Source organism: Ceratotherium simum, chromosome 26 (genome assembly GCF_057802395.1).
Source record: "Ceratotherium simum simum isolate JZ-2026a chromosome 26, ASM5780239v1, whole genome shotgun sequence".
Classification (NCBI taxonomy): Eukaryota; Metazoa; Chordata; class Mammalia; order Perissodactyla; family Rhinocerotidae; genus Ceratotherium; species Ceratotherium simum.
In genome coordinates, this window is record NC_141925.1 from 36865795 (window position 1) to 36881667 (window position 15873).

At 43.2% G+C, this 15873-nt stretch overlaps 1 protein-coding gene across 1 annotated transcript in view; it reads left to right on the top strand.

Annotated features, from left to right (window-relative positions):
• The first annotated feature begins 366 nt into the window (after positions 1–366).
• DAGLB (diacylglycerol lipase beta) overlaps positions 367–15873 on the top strand; it is a 36816-nt gene continuing 21309 nt past the window's right edge. Inside the window, exons 1-4 of the mRNA XM_004440914.3 lie at positions 367–556; positions 2024–2175; positions 12971–13142; positions 14138–14396. Coding sequence (XP_004440971.1) covers positions 462–556; positions 2024–2175; positions 12971–13142; positions 14138–14396 — 678 coding nt within the window. The 5' untranslated portion in view covers positions 367–461. The remainder of the gene's footprint in view (positions 557–2023; positions 2176–12970; positions 13143–14137; positions 14397–15873) is intronic.

The window sequence follows — 15873 nt, forward strand, 5'->3', positions numbered from 1 at the left end:
TGAACTCGAGAAGGGTCCTAATGCAGCACTCCTGACCGCGGGAGGCACCCAGGGGGCAACTTCGTCACAGACTTGGAGTCCCACAGACCTGGGATGAGCCCCAGATCTGCCACCAACGGCCGTGGGTCTCTAGGCTGGATAATCCCACAGGGCCCGAATAGTCTTTATCTATAAAATGGGAATATTAGCAACATGGACTTCACACACGTGCAGACCTGCGAAAACACTGACCAGCGTCTTCCGTGTCAGCGTATCTGCACAAGAGCAGAGGATCAAGCGGAGGTCTCACGGGGCTCAGCGCCCGTCCCCCGGACTCGGCCTCAGCGTGCGCATGCGCCGGGCTCCGCCCTCGCGTGCGCCTGCGCGGAGTCGCGGTCTGTTTGGTGGCGGAGGGCGTCGGGCCCGGAGGGTAGACAGGCTCTCGGCGGTGTGGCCTCAGGCTGGGCGGCGGGGCCTTCGCCATGCCCGGGATGGTGCTCTTCAGCCGGCGCTGGGCCATCGCCAGCGACGACTTGGTCTTCCCCGGGTTCTTCGAGCTGTTCCTGCGAGTGCTGTGGTAAGGGCACGGACTCGGCGGGCGGGTGGACTGGGTCGAGGAGGGAGCGAAGGGCGAGCGTCCGCGAGTGATGACAGTGTCGCCAGGTGCCTGCGCGCCGACGCGGTGCCCTGTGTTCTCCATCTAGGCCTCTCCACCGCCCGAGGAGGTCTGCTGTTACTCTCCCCGTTTTAGAGGTGGCAGACTGAGGCCCAGGGCGGGTCGGCCGTGCCCAGGTCACACCAGGGGCCCGCGGCCGGACGTCCGCGATGCGGCGCGGAGACCTGGCGCTGGGAGCCGCCGGGACTTCACTGCCCACCAAAGCCAGGGTCTCGGGAGGGGGAGGGGGGGGGAGGGGGGGGGTGGGGAGGGGAGGTGTGTCTCCTTCCGCAGCCGGGTGCAGCCACTGACATCATTCGGGCGCTCTCCGTGGAAACGCGCAGTATCTCGTATCTGCCCAGTGAAGGACGGGAAATAACACCCTTCAGGGCTGTTCTTGAGCCGGTGGTGGCTGGATTCCCTGAGGAGCAGACAGGCGTGGCGTATATGTTCTTGTCTTTCCAAGTGTGCAGTCGGTGGGAAGTGGAATTGGGTCCCTGAAGTCTGTTCCCAGAGGGTCTGAGCAAGGAATAATATCATTGTTATAAACAAATAGATTCTTGAGGGGAAAGGAATATAAAAACACGAAATGTTATGAGCTGCTTCTCAGTAGTTTTCAGAGTTTCATAGTTTTCAGGGCCAAGTCTTTCCGAGATCATTTCCCGTTATTTCTAGACACAGTGTCGTAATATCAAAACTGACAAAAGCATAAAAAATTAATCCAATTCCATGTCTGCGCTTGAATTATTAATACAGAGTTCTTGCCAAATGGTGCTCGGCCCTCTGCTGAAATAGCTCTAGTCATGAGTCACTATTTCTTTGCATTGTTTGTTGCTGTTTTGCTTTGTTTTGCACTGAACTGTGAAATATATATTTGAGTCCACAATGCTTGTCCTTTCAAGTTTCTCAGTGTTCACCGTGGAACATCTTGGCAGAGCTTGCTTGCCGCCCCCTTGTTTTTGTACTGCACACAGTATATTACAATGGGTGTTTGTCAATTTCTTCTTGATCCACAGAAGAAAAATTCTCTTGTTAATAATTTAGTCAAGTATATAGTTTGTTGGTTTACCAGTTGGGTATTTCTGAGTCACCATGGGGCTGTTTTCCAGCAGCTCACATTCTGTTTGCTTGCTTATGGCTTTAAATGCCTCTCATGTATTACAGCAGGCATAGGATAAGAACAATTATGTACACATAGAAAGTATAAAGCTCATTTAAAAAAAAGTCATAGTCTTAAGTTGACTTAGTGGATCTTTTATTGATGAAAATTATATTCCAAAGCAAGCCTCGCCTTGTTTTGGAAAATATTAACTCCTTTTATTTCTTTCTATTGTGTTTTATAAAGCAGCTCGTTGGGTTCCGTTTCTGACCCTCTCTATTTCTCCACAGGTGGATTGGCATCCTGACTCTGTACCTCATGCACAGAGGGAAGCTGGACTGTGCTGGTGGAGTCCTGCTCAGCACTTACTTGATCGTTCTCTTGGTTCTCTTGGCACTTGTTATATGTACTCTGTCAGCCATCGTGCATGTCAGCATGAAAGGTAGAGTAGCCTTTTCTCTGAGATATAATTCACACACCATGCGATACACCACACGATTTAAAGTGTACAATTCAATGATTTTTAGTATAGTCACAGAGTTGTGCAACCATTACCACAATTTTAGAACATTTTCATCACCCCAAAAGGAAATCCTGTACCTATTAGCAATAACTCATCGTTTCTCCCTAATTCTCTCAGCCCTAGGCATCCACTGATCTGCTTTCTGCCTATAGATTTGCCTATTCTGGACACCATATAGGTGGAATCATCCGCTGTGTGGCCTTTTGGTCTGGCTTCTTAAACTTAACATAAGGTTTTCAAGGTTCATACATGTTATAGCATGTATAGTACTTCATTACTTTTTATGGCTGAGTGATAATTACATTGAATGGATTACCACATTTTACTTATTCATTCCTCAGCTGATGGACATTTGGCTTCTCTCCACTTTTTGGCTATTATAAACAATGCTGCTATGAACATTTGCATACATGTTTTTGTCTAGACATGTTTTCATTTCTCTTGGATATGTACATAGGGGTGGAATTGCTAGATCATTTGGTAACTCTATGTTTAACCTTCTGAGGAACTGCCAGATTGTTTTCCAAGCAGCTGTACCGTTTTTCTTTCCCACCAGCAGTTCATAAGGGTTCCCGTTTCTCCACATCCTCATCAACACTTGTTATTATCTGGCTTTTTGATCATAGCCATCCTAGTGGATGTGAAATGGTATCTTATTGTGGTTTTGATTTTCATTTCCTTGATGACTAGTGATATTGAGCATCCTTTCATATGCTTATTGGCCACTTGTATATTATTTTTGGAGAAATGTCTATTCAGATCCTTTGCCCAATTTTAAATCGAGTTATTTGTCCTTTTATTAATGAGTTGTAAGAGTTACATCTGTTCCTTTTTTTTTTTTTAACGAGGAAGATTAATCCTAAGCTAACATCCAATGCCAGTCCTCCCCTTTTTTTGCTGAGGAAGATTGGCCCTGGGCTAATATCCATGCCCATCTTCCTCTACTTTATATGGGATGCTGCTACAGCACGGCTTGACAAGCCGTGCATCGGTCCGTACCCGGGATCTGAACCTGTGAACCCTGGGCCTCCGAAGTGGAGCATGCAAACGTAACCGCTATGCCACCGGCTGGCCTTTACATCTATTCTTAATGATAATTTTTTTCTACATGTACTGTTTTCTGCATACAGTCACTTAACTGGGACTGTCTCTGAAAATGTTGGAAACCTTCCTTGTTTGATTGCTCTGGTTCGTAGGATGAGCTGAGCACTCTAGTGACTAATAAAGAAATGCATTAGTAAATAAAAACTCATCAGTCAAAGGCAGAGCTGTATGGCATGCCACCATCTAATGTGTTTCAGTGTTTTATCACTGCTTGAATCGGGATGTAGGAGGCATGCTTACAGATTGTAGATGATGATGGTGATAAAACTGGGAGGGCGAGCTGATACATGGGTGACAAAATCAAGATCCTGACAGTTTGGAATGGTAGACTGGAACTTAAAAGATGATAGTTCACGGGGAGAAATATAGAGAGAAATGTTAGTGGCAAAGTGTTTCATGAGAAAAAGACCTTAGGGTTTTGATGACCAAGAAGCGTGGCATTTGCCTGCCTTCTATAGTAATATATAGAAAATAGAGCTCTGTGTATTTTAGTATACCTCTGAGAACATGAATGCATAGGGTCTGGTTCAAAGAAGGTCCCAGTTCTGTGGTGTGTGTCGGTCCCCAAGTCTGGATTGTCATTGGTGCTGGATGCTGAAGGAAAAGAGGGAACTGAATGTGGACAATGTGGCTTTAGCACTATGAAGTTATTAATGAAGTCAGAATTTCTGAAAGATGAAGGATTTAGATTGGTGTCTTTTCAGATATAGCATTATCTAAATTATTTGCCCTTTTTGTTCATGTCACATTCTGGTTGGTATACCAAGTTTACAACTGTAGTAGTGGGTTCAGATTTGAAGCAGTAAGTGTCAGCTTTCTTTTCCTTAAATGTTTTCTTTCAGATATTTTTGGTGGTGTCAGGGCACATTCTCACCCTGGTGATGGATGGCCATATTCACTCCTAGGCACTTGCACAGTGCCTGCACCATCACACACTTCTGGTCAGAGTTCAGAAAACATCTGTGGGTCATACAGGATGTTATGGGTGGATCGTCTATCCAGCAGCCTCCTCCAAACAGAACCCAATTTTATTCAGGATGTTCCCCCATCCCTCATATACTAAGCATATGTGTCAGAGAAGCTGGCCCTCTGCCCACCTCAGGAATAATCCTCGTGTGTCAGTGATTGGTTCAGGAATGGACATGTGACCCAGTTTGGGCCAGTGAAATTCAGGGATTTTGCTGGGAAATTCTGGGGAAGTCCTTCTTTGCTCCTCTAGGAAAGATCCAGAAGCAACATACTGTTTTCCTTTTGGATGGTGCTGTGCGTGGATGAGCTGCTGAGTTCCTGCTGTATCTCCACTCACAGCCAGGATGAGCTGACGTACAGAAGAGGGCAGGGCTGTGAGAAGCACAGGGAGCTCTGATGCCTGTCCTGGCTCTGTGCTTCCAGTCCCTAAAGTCAGTACAAGACCTTCCTGTTATTAAACTGGTTTGAGTTGGATTTTCTGTTACTTGTGGCTAGAGATAATCACAGCTGAACTGAAAACAGTATTTCATAAAAACATGTTAGTTTAATTGCCAATTTATTACAAATAATTAGCATTGTATACTTTATTAAAAATGCTATGTAAATTTCAGTGAAAAACCATGAAGAAAAAAAAGACAGATGGGAAAAAATATAACTCATGAGACTTAGAGCCAATCTCCTTAATATATAAGGGCTTCTATGATAAATAAGAAAAAGACCAATAATCAGTAGAAAAATGGGCAAAGATCATGAACAGCAGAATAAATATGTGACTTTTACATATATAAAAGACGTTCAGTTTCAATCACAGTAAGAAAAATTCAGTTAGATAATACATTGAGTTGGTGAGGCTGTGCAGAAACAGGCAGCTCATTTAGTTGGTGGGAATGTAAATTGGTTGAATCTCTTGGAAGCCCAGTTTGGCTCTGTGTGTGTGTGTGTGTGTGTGTATCAGTCAATTTTTTCTTATGTGTTTGCACGTGTGCAAAGAAGTACTAGTAGGGATGTTCATTGCAGTATTGTCTGTAGGTACGAAAGATTGGAAATGCCTGTCAATAGGCCACTGTTAGGTAAAGTGTAGTTCATTGATATGAAGATCTACTGTGCATCTGTGAAACAGAATGAGGAATACTTTGTGAGGAGAAAAGGAGTGATTTCCAATATGCTAAGGTACAGGACATTGTATGTAGTTTGCTGCTTTTTTCTAAAGGGTATATATGTTACATATTTTGTTTATATGCAGACTCTGGGTGCCTACACAAGTTACTAGTTTACGTCTAGGAAGGTAACTGAAAGACTGAAGTTCAGCGTGGGGAGCAAGGCTTAATATCTACTTTATACCCTCTTGAACTATTTGAACTTATTGCCCTTTATGTACCTTACCTGCACAAAATCAGTGTTCTTTTACAAACTGTAAATTTTAGGTATGTTTTTTTTCTTTTTATTTATTTATTTTTTTATTGTGAAATTTTGTTGTACATAATTGTTTATCAGTCACCATATAAGTGCATCCCTCCACCCCTTGTGCCCACCCCCCACCCCCTAGCCCCTGGTAACCACCAAACAGTTCTGTCTGTCTGTGTGTTGGTTTACCTTCCACATATGAGTGAAATCATGCACTGTTTGTCTTTCTCTTTCTGGCTTATTTCACTTAACATAATACCCTCCAGGTCCATCCATGTCTTGGCTATAGTGAATAATGCTGCGATGAACATAGGGGTGTATAAACCTCTTTGGATTGTTGATTTCAGGTTCGTTAGATAGATTCCCAGTTGGGGGGTAGCTGGATCATAAGGTATTTCTATTTTTAATTTTTTGAGGAATCTCCATACTGTTTTCCATAGAGGCTGCACCAGTTTGCATTCCCACCAGCAGTGGATTAGGGTTCCCATTTCTCCACAGCCTCTCCAGCATTTGTTGTTTTTTGTCTTGGTAATTATAGCCATTCTAACGGGTGTAAGGTGATATCTTAGTGTGGTTTTGATTTGCATTTCCCTGATGACTAATGATGTTGAGCATCTTTCCATGTGCCTATTGGCCATCTGTATATCTTCTTTGGAGAAGTGTCTGTTCATTTCCTCTGCCCATTTTTTGATCGGGATTGTTTTTTTTTTTTTTTGTTATTCAGTTGTGTGAGTTCTTTGTATATTATGGAGATTAATCCCTTGTCAGATATATAGTTTGCAAATATTTTTTCCCAGCCGGTGGGTTCCCTATTCATTTTGATCCTGGTTTCATTTGCCTTATAGAGGCTCTTTAATCTGATGAAGTCCCACTTGTTTATTTTTTCTTTTGTTTCCCTTTTCTGTGTAGACGTGGAATTCAAAAAGATCCGTTTATGGCTGATGGCGAGTAGTGTACTACCTATATTTTCCTCCAGGAGTTTTATAGTTTCAGGTCTTACCTTCAGGTCTTTGATCCATTTTGAGTTAATTTTTGTGTATGGGGAAAGAAGATGGTCTATTTTCCTTCTTTTGCATGTGGCTGTCCAGTTTTCCCAGCACAATTTATTGAAGAGACTTTCCTTTCTCCACTGTATGTCCTTAGCTCTTTTTTCAAAGATTAGCTGCCCATAGATATGAGGTTTTATTTCTGGACTTTCAATTCTGTTCCATTGATCTGTGTCTGTTTTTTTTTTTTTTTTTGCTGCAAAAAGCTTCATTGTTTCTATTTGGTCCACGGCTTGGGAGAGGGCTCCAGGGTGGTTAAAAAGCTACCTAGTGGCTTCAGGAAGAGGCTCAGGCAGAAGCTCTGACACCAAGGGGTTGCCAGAAGGGCCCCTCAAAGGCTGCTGGACTGCGGAGGCTCCTAGTCATGCCTGAGGGTGAGCCTATCCAAGAGATACTCGCCCAGCCCAGCCTGGGGGCCAGCGAGCCTGTGAATGTTGGTCAGGTGGTCACCCATCTTCTTGATGAGTTTCACTTCCTCCTCTAGGAAGTGGTTCTCCAGGAAGTCACAGAGATGGGGGTCTGAGTGGGCAGAACCCAGAGCATGCAGATCCAAGAGGGCCTTGTTCAGATTCTTCTCCAGGGCCATGGCAGCTTCCATAGCCTGCAGGGTGTTGCCCCACTCATCCTGGGACGGCTTCTGCAAGTCTTGGAAGAGGGTGCGGCCGCCGTGCTGGTTTTGCATCTTCAAGAGACGCTCCGCGCCCTCGCCTCACGCTTCTCCTCCGCCAACTTGCGGAAGAAGTGGCACTCGCCCTCCAGAGCCACATCGTCGCGGTCGAAATAGAAGCCCAGAGAGAGGTAGGTGTACAAGGCCCGCAGATACATGTTGACCAGGCGGTTGACCGCGGCCTCCACTTCGGCAGAATAATTCTGACGAATCTGGGAACTCATGGTTGATGGCAGTAAGGAGCTGAGCTCAAAAAATCGGTGTTGGTTGGTCCCGCCGGAGGTAGAGGATGGCTGAGCTGGTCCGAAGGCTACGACTGGAAGAGAGGTTGGAAGGTGGTCGGAGGCTGGAAGAAGGGGGCGTCCCTGGGTCTGTTCCGTCCAAACACTGTTGAAGCAAGAGACAGATCCAGGGGACGCGGAGCGCGCTGCCTGTGTCTGTTTTTGTACCAGTACCATGCTGTTTTAATTATTATCGCTTTGTAGTATGTTTTGAAGTCAGGGATTGTGATTCCTCCAACCTTGTTCTTCTTTTTCAGGATTGCTTTAGCTATACGGGGTCTTTTGTTTCCCCATATGAATGTTAGTATTCTTTGTTCTATTTCTGTGAAGAATGTCCTTGGGATTCTGATTGGGATTGCATTGAATCTGTAGATTGCTTTAGGTAGTATGGACATTTTAACTATGTTTATTCTTCCAATCCAAGTGCATGGAATCTTTTTCCATTTCTTTATCTCATCACTGATTTCACTCAGTAGTGTCTTATAGTTTTCATTATATAGGTCTTTCACTTCCTTGGTTAAATTTATTCCTAGATATTTTATTCTGTTTATTGCAGTTGTAAATGGGATTGTCTTCTTGAGTTCTCTTTCTGTTAGTTCGTTGTTGGTATGTAGAAATGCAACTGATTTCTGTAAGTTGATTTTGTACCCTGTCACTTGGCTGTAGTTGTTGATTATTTCTAATAGTTTTGCAATGGATTCTTTAGGGTTTTCTATATATAAGATCATGTCATCTGCAAACAGCAAGAGTTTCATTTCTTCCTTGCCTATTTGGATTCCTTTTATTCCTTTTTCTTGCCTAATTGCTCTGGCCAGAACCTCCAGTACTGTGTTGAATAAGAGTGGCGAGAGTGGGCACCCTTGTCTTGTCCCTGTTTTCAGAGGAATGGCTTTCAGTTTTTCCCCATTGAGTATGATGTTGGCTGTGGGTTTGTCATATATGGCCTTTATATGTTAGGGTACTTTCCTTCTATACCCATTTTGTTGAGAGTTTTTGTCATAAATGATTGTTGGATCTTGTCAAAAGCCTTCTCTGCATCTATTGAGATGATCATATGGTTTTTATTCCTCCTTTTGTTAATGTGGTATATCACATTGATTGATTTGCAGAGGTTGAACCATCCCTGTGTCCCTGGTATAAATCCCACTTGATCATGGTGTATGATCTTTTTAATGTATTGCTGTATTCGGTTTGCCAATATTTTGTTGAGGATTTTTGCATCTATGTTCATCAGGAATATTGGTCTGTAGTTTTCCTTCTTAGTATTGTCTTTGCCTGGCTTTGGTATCAGGGTGATGTTGGCCTCGTAGAATGTGTTGGGAAGTGTTCCATCTTCCTCTATTTTGTGGAATAGTTTGAGAAGGACAGGTATTAATTCTTCTTTGAATGTTTGGTAAAATTCTCCAGAGAAGCCATCTGGTCCTGGGCTTTTATTTTTTGGGAGGTTTTTGATTACTATTTCAATCTCTTTACTTGTGATTGGTTGATTCAGGTTCTCTATTTCTTCTTGATTCAGTTTTGGGAGGTTGTGTGAGTCTAGGAATTTATCCCTTTCTTCTAGATTATCCAATTTGTTGGCATGTAGTTTTTCATAGTATTCTCTTATAATCTTTTGTATTTCTGTGGAATCTGTTGTAATTTCTCCTTTTTCATTTCTAATTTTATTTATTTGAGCTTTCTCTTTTTTTTTCTTGGTGAGTCTGGCTAAGGGTTTGTCAATTTTGTTTATCTTCTCGAAGAACCAGCTCTTTGTTTCATTGATCCTTTCTACTGTTTTTTTAATTTCAGTTTCATTTATTTCTGCTCTGATTTTTATTATTTCCCTCCTTCTGCTGACTTAGGTATGTTTTTTAATATCTGTTAACACATTGGTAAATTTTATTCTTGATACATGGATAACTTCCATTGCCGCTTTTGTTTCATAAGTCTTCTCAATAATTAATCTGTCGTTTGAGCTGAGAAACCGTGTTTATTTAGCTTTTGGCTGATATACCTCTCTAAAAGAAACACTACAAGTTGTAGAGGGCATATTTGGAACAAATAGAATTGAGTCATCTTTATCCACAAGACTGATGCTTCTTTTTCTTGGTCATCAATATAGTTACTTGGTGGGTCGGCCCTGTGGCTTAGCGGTTAAGTGCATGCGCTCCGCTGCTGGCAGCCCGGGTTCGGATCCCGGGTGTGCACCGACGCACCGCTTCTCCGGCCATGCTGAGGCCGCGTCCCACATACATCAACTAGAAGGATGTGCAGCTATGACATACAACTATCTACTGGGGCTTTGGGGGAAAAAATAAATAAATAAAATTAAAATATATATATATATATATATATATATATAGTTTAGTTTGGAAGAATCTTGATATTGTTGTGGTAGTTTCTAGTTTTGATTTGAGAACCTCCCTGGTCAAATCCTACTGTTCCTACCCTATGGGAGGTTTAATTAGGGAAGGTCCACCCTCATGACTGCCGTGTTCTTTTTGCTTGTTTGTTTTGTGAGGAAGATCAGCCCTGAGCTAACATCCGATGCCAATCCTCCTCTTTTTTACTGAGGAACATTGGCCCTGGGCTAACATCCGTGCCCACCTTCCTCTACTTTATATGGGACGCCGCCACAGCATGGCGTGACAAGCGGTGCGTCGGTGCACACCTGGGATCCGAACCCCAAGCCGCCACAGTGGAGCACATACACTTAACTGCTATGCCACCAGGCTGGCCCCATGACTGCCATGTTTTGATAGAAGAACACCCTCAACATCCAAGGTCTGCCTTTGCCATGTTTGGTTTTGATCATGGGACATCTCCTAGCATCTCCTCTGCATTTGTATCTCAAGAGTTCATTGCTCATCTCATACTGGAGAAGATTACAGTCATGTGCTGTGTAACGACATTTCAGTCAGTGGTTTGACAGTGGTCCCGTAAGGTTAGTACCATATAGCCTAGGTGTGTAGTAGGCTGTACCATCTATGTTTGTGTAAATATACTCTGTGATGTTGGCACAATGAAGAAATTGCCTGATGATGCATTTCTTGGAATATCTCCCTGCCCAATGCATGACTGTACTGCAGTGCTAGAGGTGTTGAATCCAAAGATTCTGTGACATAGGCCTTCTTCTTGTTGCTCTTATGTAAATGGCTACGTCTGATGAAGGATCATAGGGTTACTTCACCAAGAAGTACATTACATTCAGGGACATACTCTGCTTGTCCTCGACATCAAGATGCCCACTGCAGCAGCCAGGTCCACACCAGCAACTCTATCTCGAGAAGCAAATAAATATCTAAATGGAATAAAAATGTTCTCCTTGGCAGGCATAACTATTCAAAGGAGACTTTTTCAGTATTTTATTTCTTTTCTGGAACCTTAATCAGAACTCCATTTCCTGCTTCCTTATTCATGTATTTATTTCATTCATGCAGTATCAGTCTGTGGGGTTTCAGGTCTTGGTGCTGCTGACAGCATTATTAGGGCGTTCCCTTATTTGGAATCCCAGCCATCCAGGAAACAGCTCTGTGTGAGTGTGCGTGTGCGCGTGTGTGTGTGCATGCGCGTGCAGATATTGTTTCCTGTTCCTTGGGTGATTGGCTGTTGTTATACAATAACAAGCTCCAAATACAGGACTGATTTTTTACAAACCTGCCCTCATTGTCCATCAGAGGGAGTGCTATTTCAGTTACCTTATAAAATTTTGTCTTTGAGCCAAAAATGAGGCCCGGTAGTATCTAATATTTTAAAATGTGACTCTAAGTAATTCATTCTAATGGAAAATAATTTTTGGAATTCAAAAGCTATTTCCTTACTATATCATTCTTTAGATCTTAGATTTTTTTCAATCGTTGTTGTTTTTAATTATGTGGCATTTTTATGTTACTTAAATTAGTGTTTATCACAACTTTTTCCCGAAGGGAGAGAGTTGATTTTTTTTTTTTTTTGGAGGAAGATTAGCCCTGAGCTAACGTCTGTTGCCAATCCTCCTCCTTTTTGCTGAGGAAGATTGGCCCTGGTCTAACATCCATGCCCATCTTCCTCTACTTTATATGGGACGCTGCCACAGCATGGCTTGATAAGCGGTGTGTAGGTCTGCACCTGGGATCCGAACCCGCAAACTGTGGGCTCTGGAGCAGAGCACAAGAACTTAACCACTACGCCACTGGGACAGCCCCGAGAGTTGATGTTTTACATCAAGAATTAAAGCCCACAGGCCTCTGTTGATACTTGGATGTGTTTTGCAAATGCAGTTAAAAATGTTGTGTCCAAATGTTAGGCTTCTTCAAGTGGTTGCACACATCAGAATTGTTCAATTTCCAAAAGTGAGGACCATGGGGGCATTGGTGAGGCAGAGAGCCTGTGTCATGCAGACCTGGATTATATTTTAGAAAGTAGTTACTAAGGGGCCGGCCCCGTGGCGTAGCGGTTAAGTGGGCGTGCTCCGCTACTGGTGGCCCAGGTTCGGATCCCGGGCGCGCACCGACGCATTGCTTGTTGGGCCACGCTGAGGCCGCGTCCCACATACAGCAACTAGAATGATGTGCAACTATGACATACAACTATCTACTGGGGCTCTGGGGAAATAAAAGGAGGAGGATTGGCAATAGATGTTAGCTCAGGGCCGGTCTTCCTCAGCAAAAAGAGGAGGATTAGCATGGATGTTAGCTCAGGGCTGATCTTCCTCACAAAAAAAAAAAAAGTAGTTACTAAGCTCTCTGAGCCTCAGTTTCCTCATTTGTGAAATGGGATGGTGACTATCTCACAGTTGTCGTGAGGGTGGAAGAATAATGGGTGTAAAGCGTTTTTGATGGTGCCTGGAACGATACAGGTCTCGAATAGATGGTGGAGCTTATTTTCCTGGCTGTTAGAACCTGGGTGACTGTGTGTCTCTGTTTTCCTGGGACTGTTCTGTTTTATGCCAGTTGTCCTAGCATAATTATTAATAGCACCTTTTGCTCTCAAAAGTATCCCAATTTGGACAATGATTGTATGGTCACCCTAGTTAGAATCCAGAAGTGTTTTTAAACCCTGATAAGTCTAAGAAACGAATCTGAGGCTTTTTGTCATGTTTCCCGTTCCTCACTTTGTCACTTGCTCTCAAACTTAGGCATTGATCACCAGTTACAAGTAGAAAAAGTCAGATGGTGGTGTGTGTACAGTACAAATATATGCTCTAATAGCTCTATTTTTGTAGAAAGGAAGCTCTTCATCTCTGAAGAGGCAAGTCACCAGCTTGAATATTTTCTGTATTTCAGGAACCATTTGTAATCCTGGACCACGGAAATCTATGTCTAAGCTGCTTTACATCCGCCTAGCGCTCTTTCTGCCAGAGATGGTCTGGGCTTCTCTAGGGGCCGCCTGGCTGGCAGACGGTGTTCAGTGTGACAAGACAGTTGTGAATGGCATCATTGCAACCGTCGTTGTCAGGTGAGGTCTTTCATCTTCTCTTTCAGTTTCTTGTCTCAAATGCACTTCTGAGTCCCTGCAGATAGCCCAATGTCATGCAGGCTTCCTAAAATAGTTAGAAATTGGACCTTTTTGAGTAAATCATAAAAATTTAGAGACACTTGTTTATACTTGAGAAATAATTCATCTTCCATTATGCATTTGTTGATGTAGTTTTTTTTCTTACTGGTTCTCATTTTTCTGCATTCCTTCCCTTCTCTTATAAGAAAGAAGAAAACCTGACGACCAAAACAAGGGCAAAAACTAAAGGTAGGGTGAGAAGAAATAAGTGTCAGGAATTGCAACAGAGACTAGTATACTAGAATAAGGTTTTTGCATTTTCCAGGCTAAAAATCTTAGAAATGATCTAGTTGCATCCCCTTGTGTTATAAATAAGGAAACCGAGACTCATGCTGATGCTGCCTTTCTGAGTCGCACAGCCAGGGGCAGCAGAGTCCCTTCATAGAGGTTCATCTTCCCACTAGCACACACATTAGTGAATCCACAGTGCCTTGCACATCGTGGGCTGTCTAGAAATATTTAAACGTATGAATGAAAGACCTCTCAGAGTCTCCCACGGTACGGCAAAATTCTTTTGGTTTTACCGAGAAGAAGCCTGAGGCACTGAGGAGTAGTAAGGGCCTGGGTCATGGACAGGGGGGTGTGGAGAACAAGTTCTGGCTGCTTCTTTGCCCAGGCTGCAATTCTGCCTACTAGACAGCTCCTTTTCTCTTTTGTGGTCTTTACTTTTAGGGCTCTGATCTTTCAGGGGCCTGGGTTAGCCGTGGGCTCATAAGGAACTTTCTAGAAGACACAAGTGCTCATGTCAGCCAGGTTCTGGGAGATCCCCATCTCCCTCAGTAACTAGAGCCACAGTTGTACAGATGCAAAAACTGAACCCACAGGAGGGAGCCTTTGGCTCCTGCATCTGGACGTAGGACCCACAGTCATCAGCCCTTTTCCTCTCTGTTTTGCAGTTGGATTATCATCGCCTCCACTGTGGTTACCATTATCGTTGTCTTTGACCCACTGGGGGGGAAAATAGCTCCGTATTCCTCAGCTGGTCCCAGTCGCCTGGATAGTCATGAGTCGAGCCAGTTACTTAATGGCCTCAAGACAGCGGCTGCAAGTGTGTGGGAAGCCAGAATCAAGTTCTTGTGCTGTTGTATTGGGAAAGACGACCGTACTCGAGTTGCTTTTTCGAGTACGGCAGAGCTTTTCTCAACCTGCTTTTCAGTAAGCTAAAGGGGTCTGGTTTGGTCTCTTTCTTCTGTTTAAGTAAATCTTATGTTAAGATGAGTACTCTGTATTTTGAGCCACTCCTCCTGTTCACATAAAATAGCTTTTAAGAATTTGTGATCTGTGTGTGTGGTAGAATTGGGAGTGAATACCCTGCCTGGAGTGAGTACTCAAGTACTCTAGGGAGCGTTAACCAAGGGCTCTGCATTTTCAGACCCTGCCTTTCTACTTGGTGCATCCTGGTGTTGACCCCTGTTCATTACACTGTTAAGACTTTGAATTCGTTTTTAAGAAACTAAATAATGGAACCTATACATTTTGGGAATAATTCACCGGTTGTCTTTTCATATCCAACTGGTACTCAGCAGATACCAGGTACAGTCAGTGTCATGCATCCAAGGTAGTATCAGACCTTGGTTTCTTACTACTTTATAGCATGATAGAAATGACAGATTATTCTACTTTTGAAGAAATGTTTGAATAGATTATTACAATCCAGAAAGTCATCATTCTAGAGTAATTTCTTCAGTGATTTGGAAATAATTTTTTTTTTCACATCCAATGTGTGTCGTTTCATATAATGTTCTCTGATAAACTGCTTATATTCAGTATTGAGACCAAGTAAGGGAGAGGAGTTCTCTTGACATCTCCTGCCTGCCTGCTGGTCTGTCTCTCACCCCTCTGTGGTGTCTGAGTCTGCACTGGCCAGGGCTGGCCCTGTAGCCTAACATCAGGCTGTAGCAGCAGCCTCCATGTAGGGATTAGAGAAGTGTGTCCCCCTAGATAATTTTAAAGAAGTGCTTCAACCTAGTCTTCAGATAGTTGGAAGAAGGAAGAAGAGAATCTGGCTATTCTTGGAGGATGTCTTAACCTGCATCCTAGGCAGAACTGATGGCCCATTGGCCAAGTGGCCAGTACCTGGTCCTTTCTTAGGGACCACAAGTGCCTGAAGGTGGTTGAGGATTCCTGCCTGTTCCATATCCCTCCTGAAAGAGAAGGGTAAGTCTGCTCAAGAGACTCACTGTGTTGCTTTCCTCGTTTGAGGTTCTTTTTGAGGCTTGCTGTAGTCTGTGGGTATAAATTCAGTCTCATAAATCTCTACCATGGACCCTTTCAGCAGAACCTTCACGGCATCTTGAGTGGTGAGAGTATAAACTTGGGCTAAAATCAGCCATTACTACAAAGATAGTGAATTTATCCATTTACTCCCCCTCTTGACAAAAGATGTGAAGTAGATTAAAGATAGCTAAGTCACTTGAGGTGAAATTTGAAAATAGAGATCAGCAGAATTTTTATGTTCTCCATTGGATTTGTCTGAGGGCAGGGTAGTAAAAAAACATTAAACTCACATATAGGAAAAGTCCTGAAAGAAAAATACTTTTTAAAATACTTTTTTACATGTAACTGTATCTGTGTGTCTGTGCATGTGAACTATATAAACCTAGATTTTAAGGAACTCCTGGGCAATTCCTGC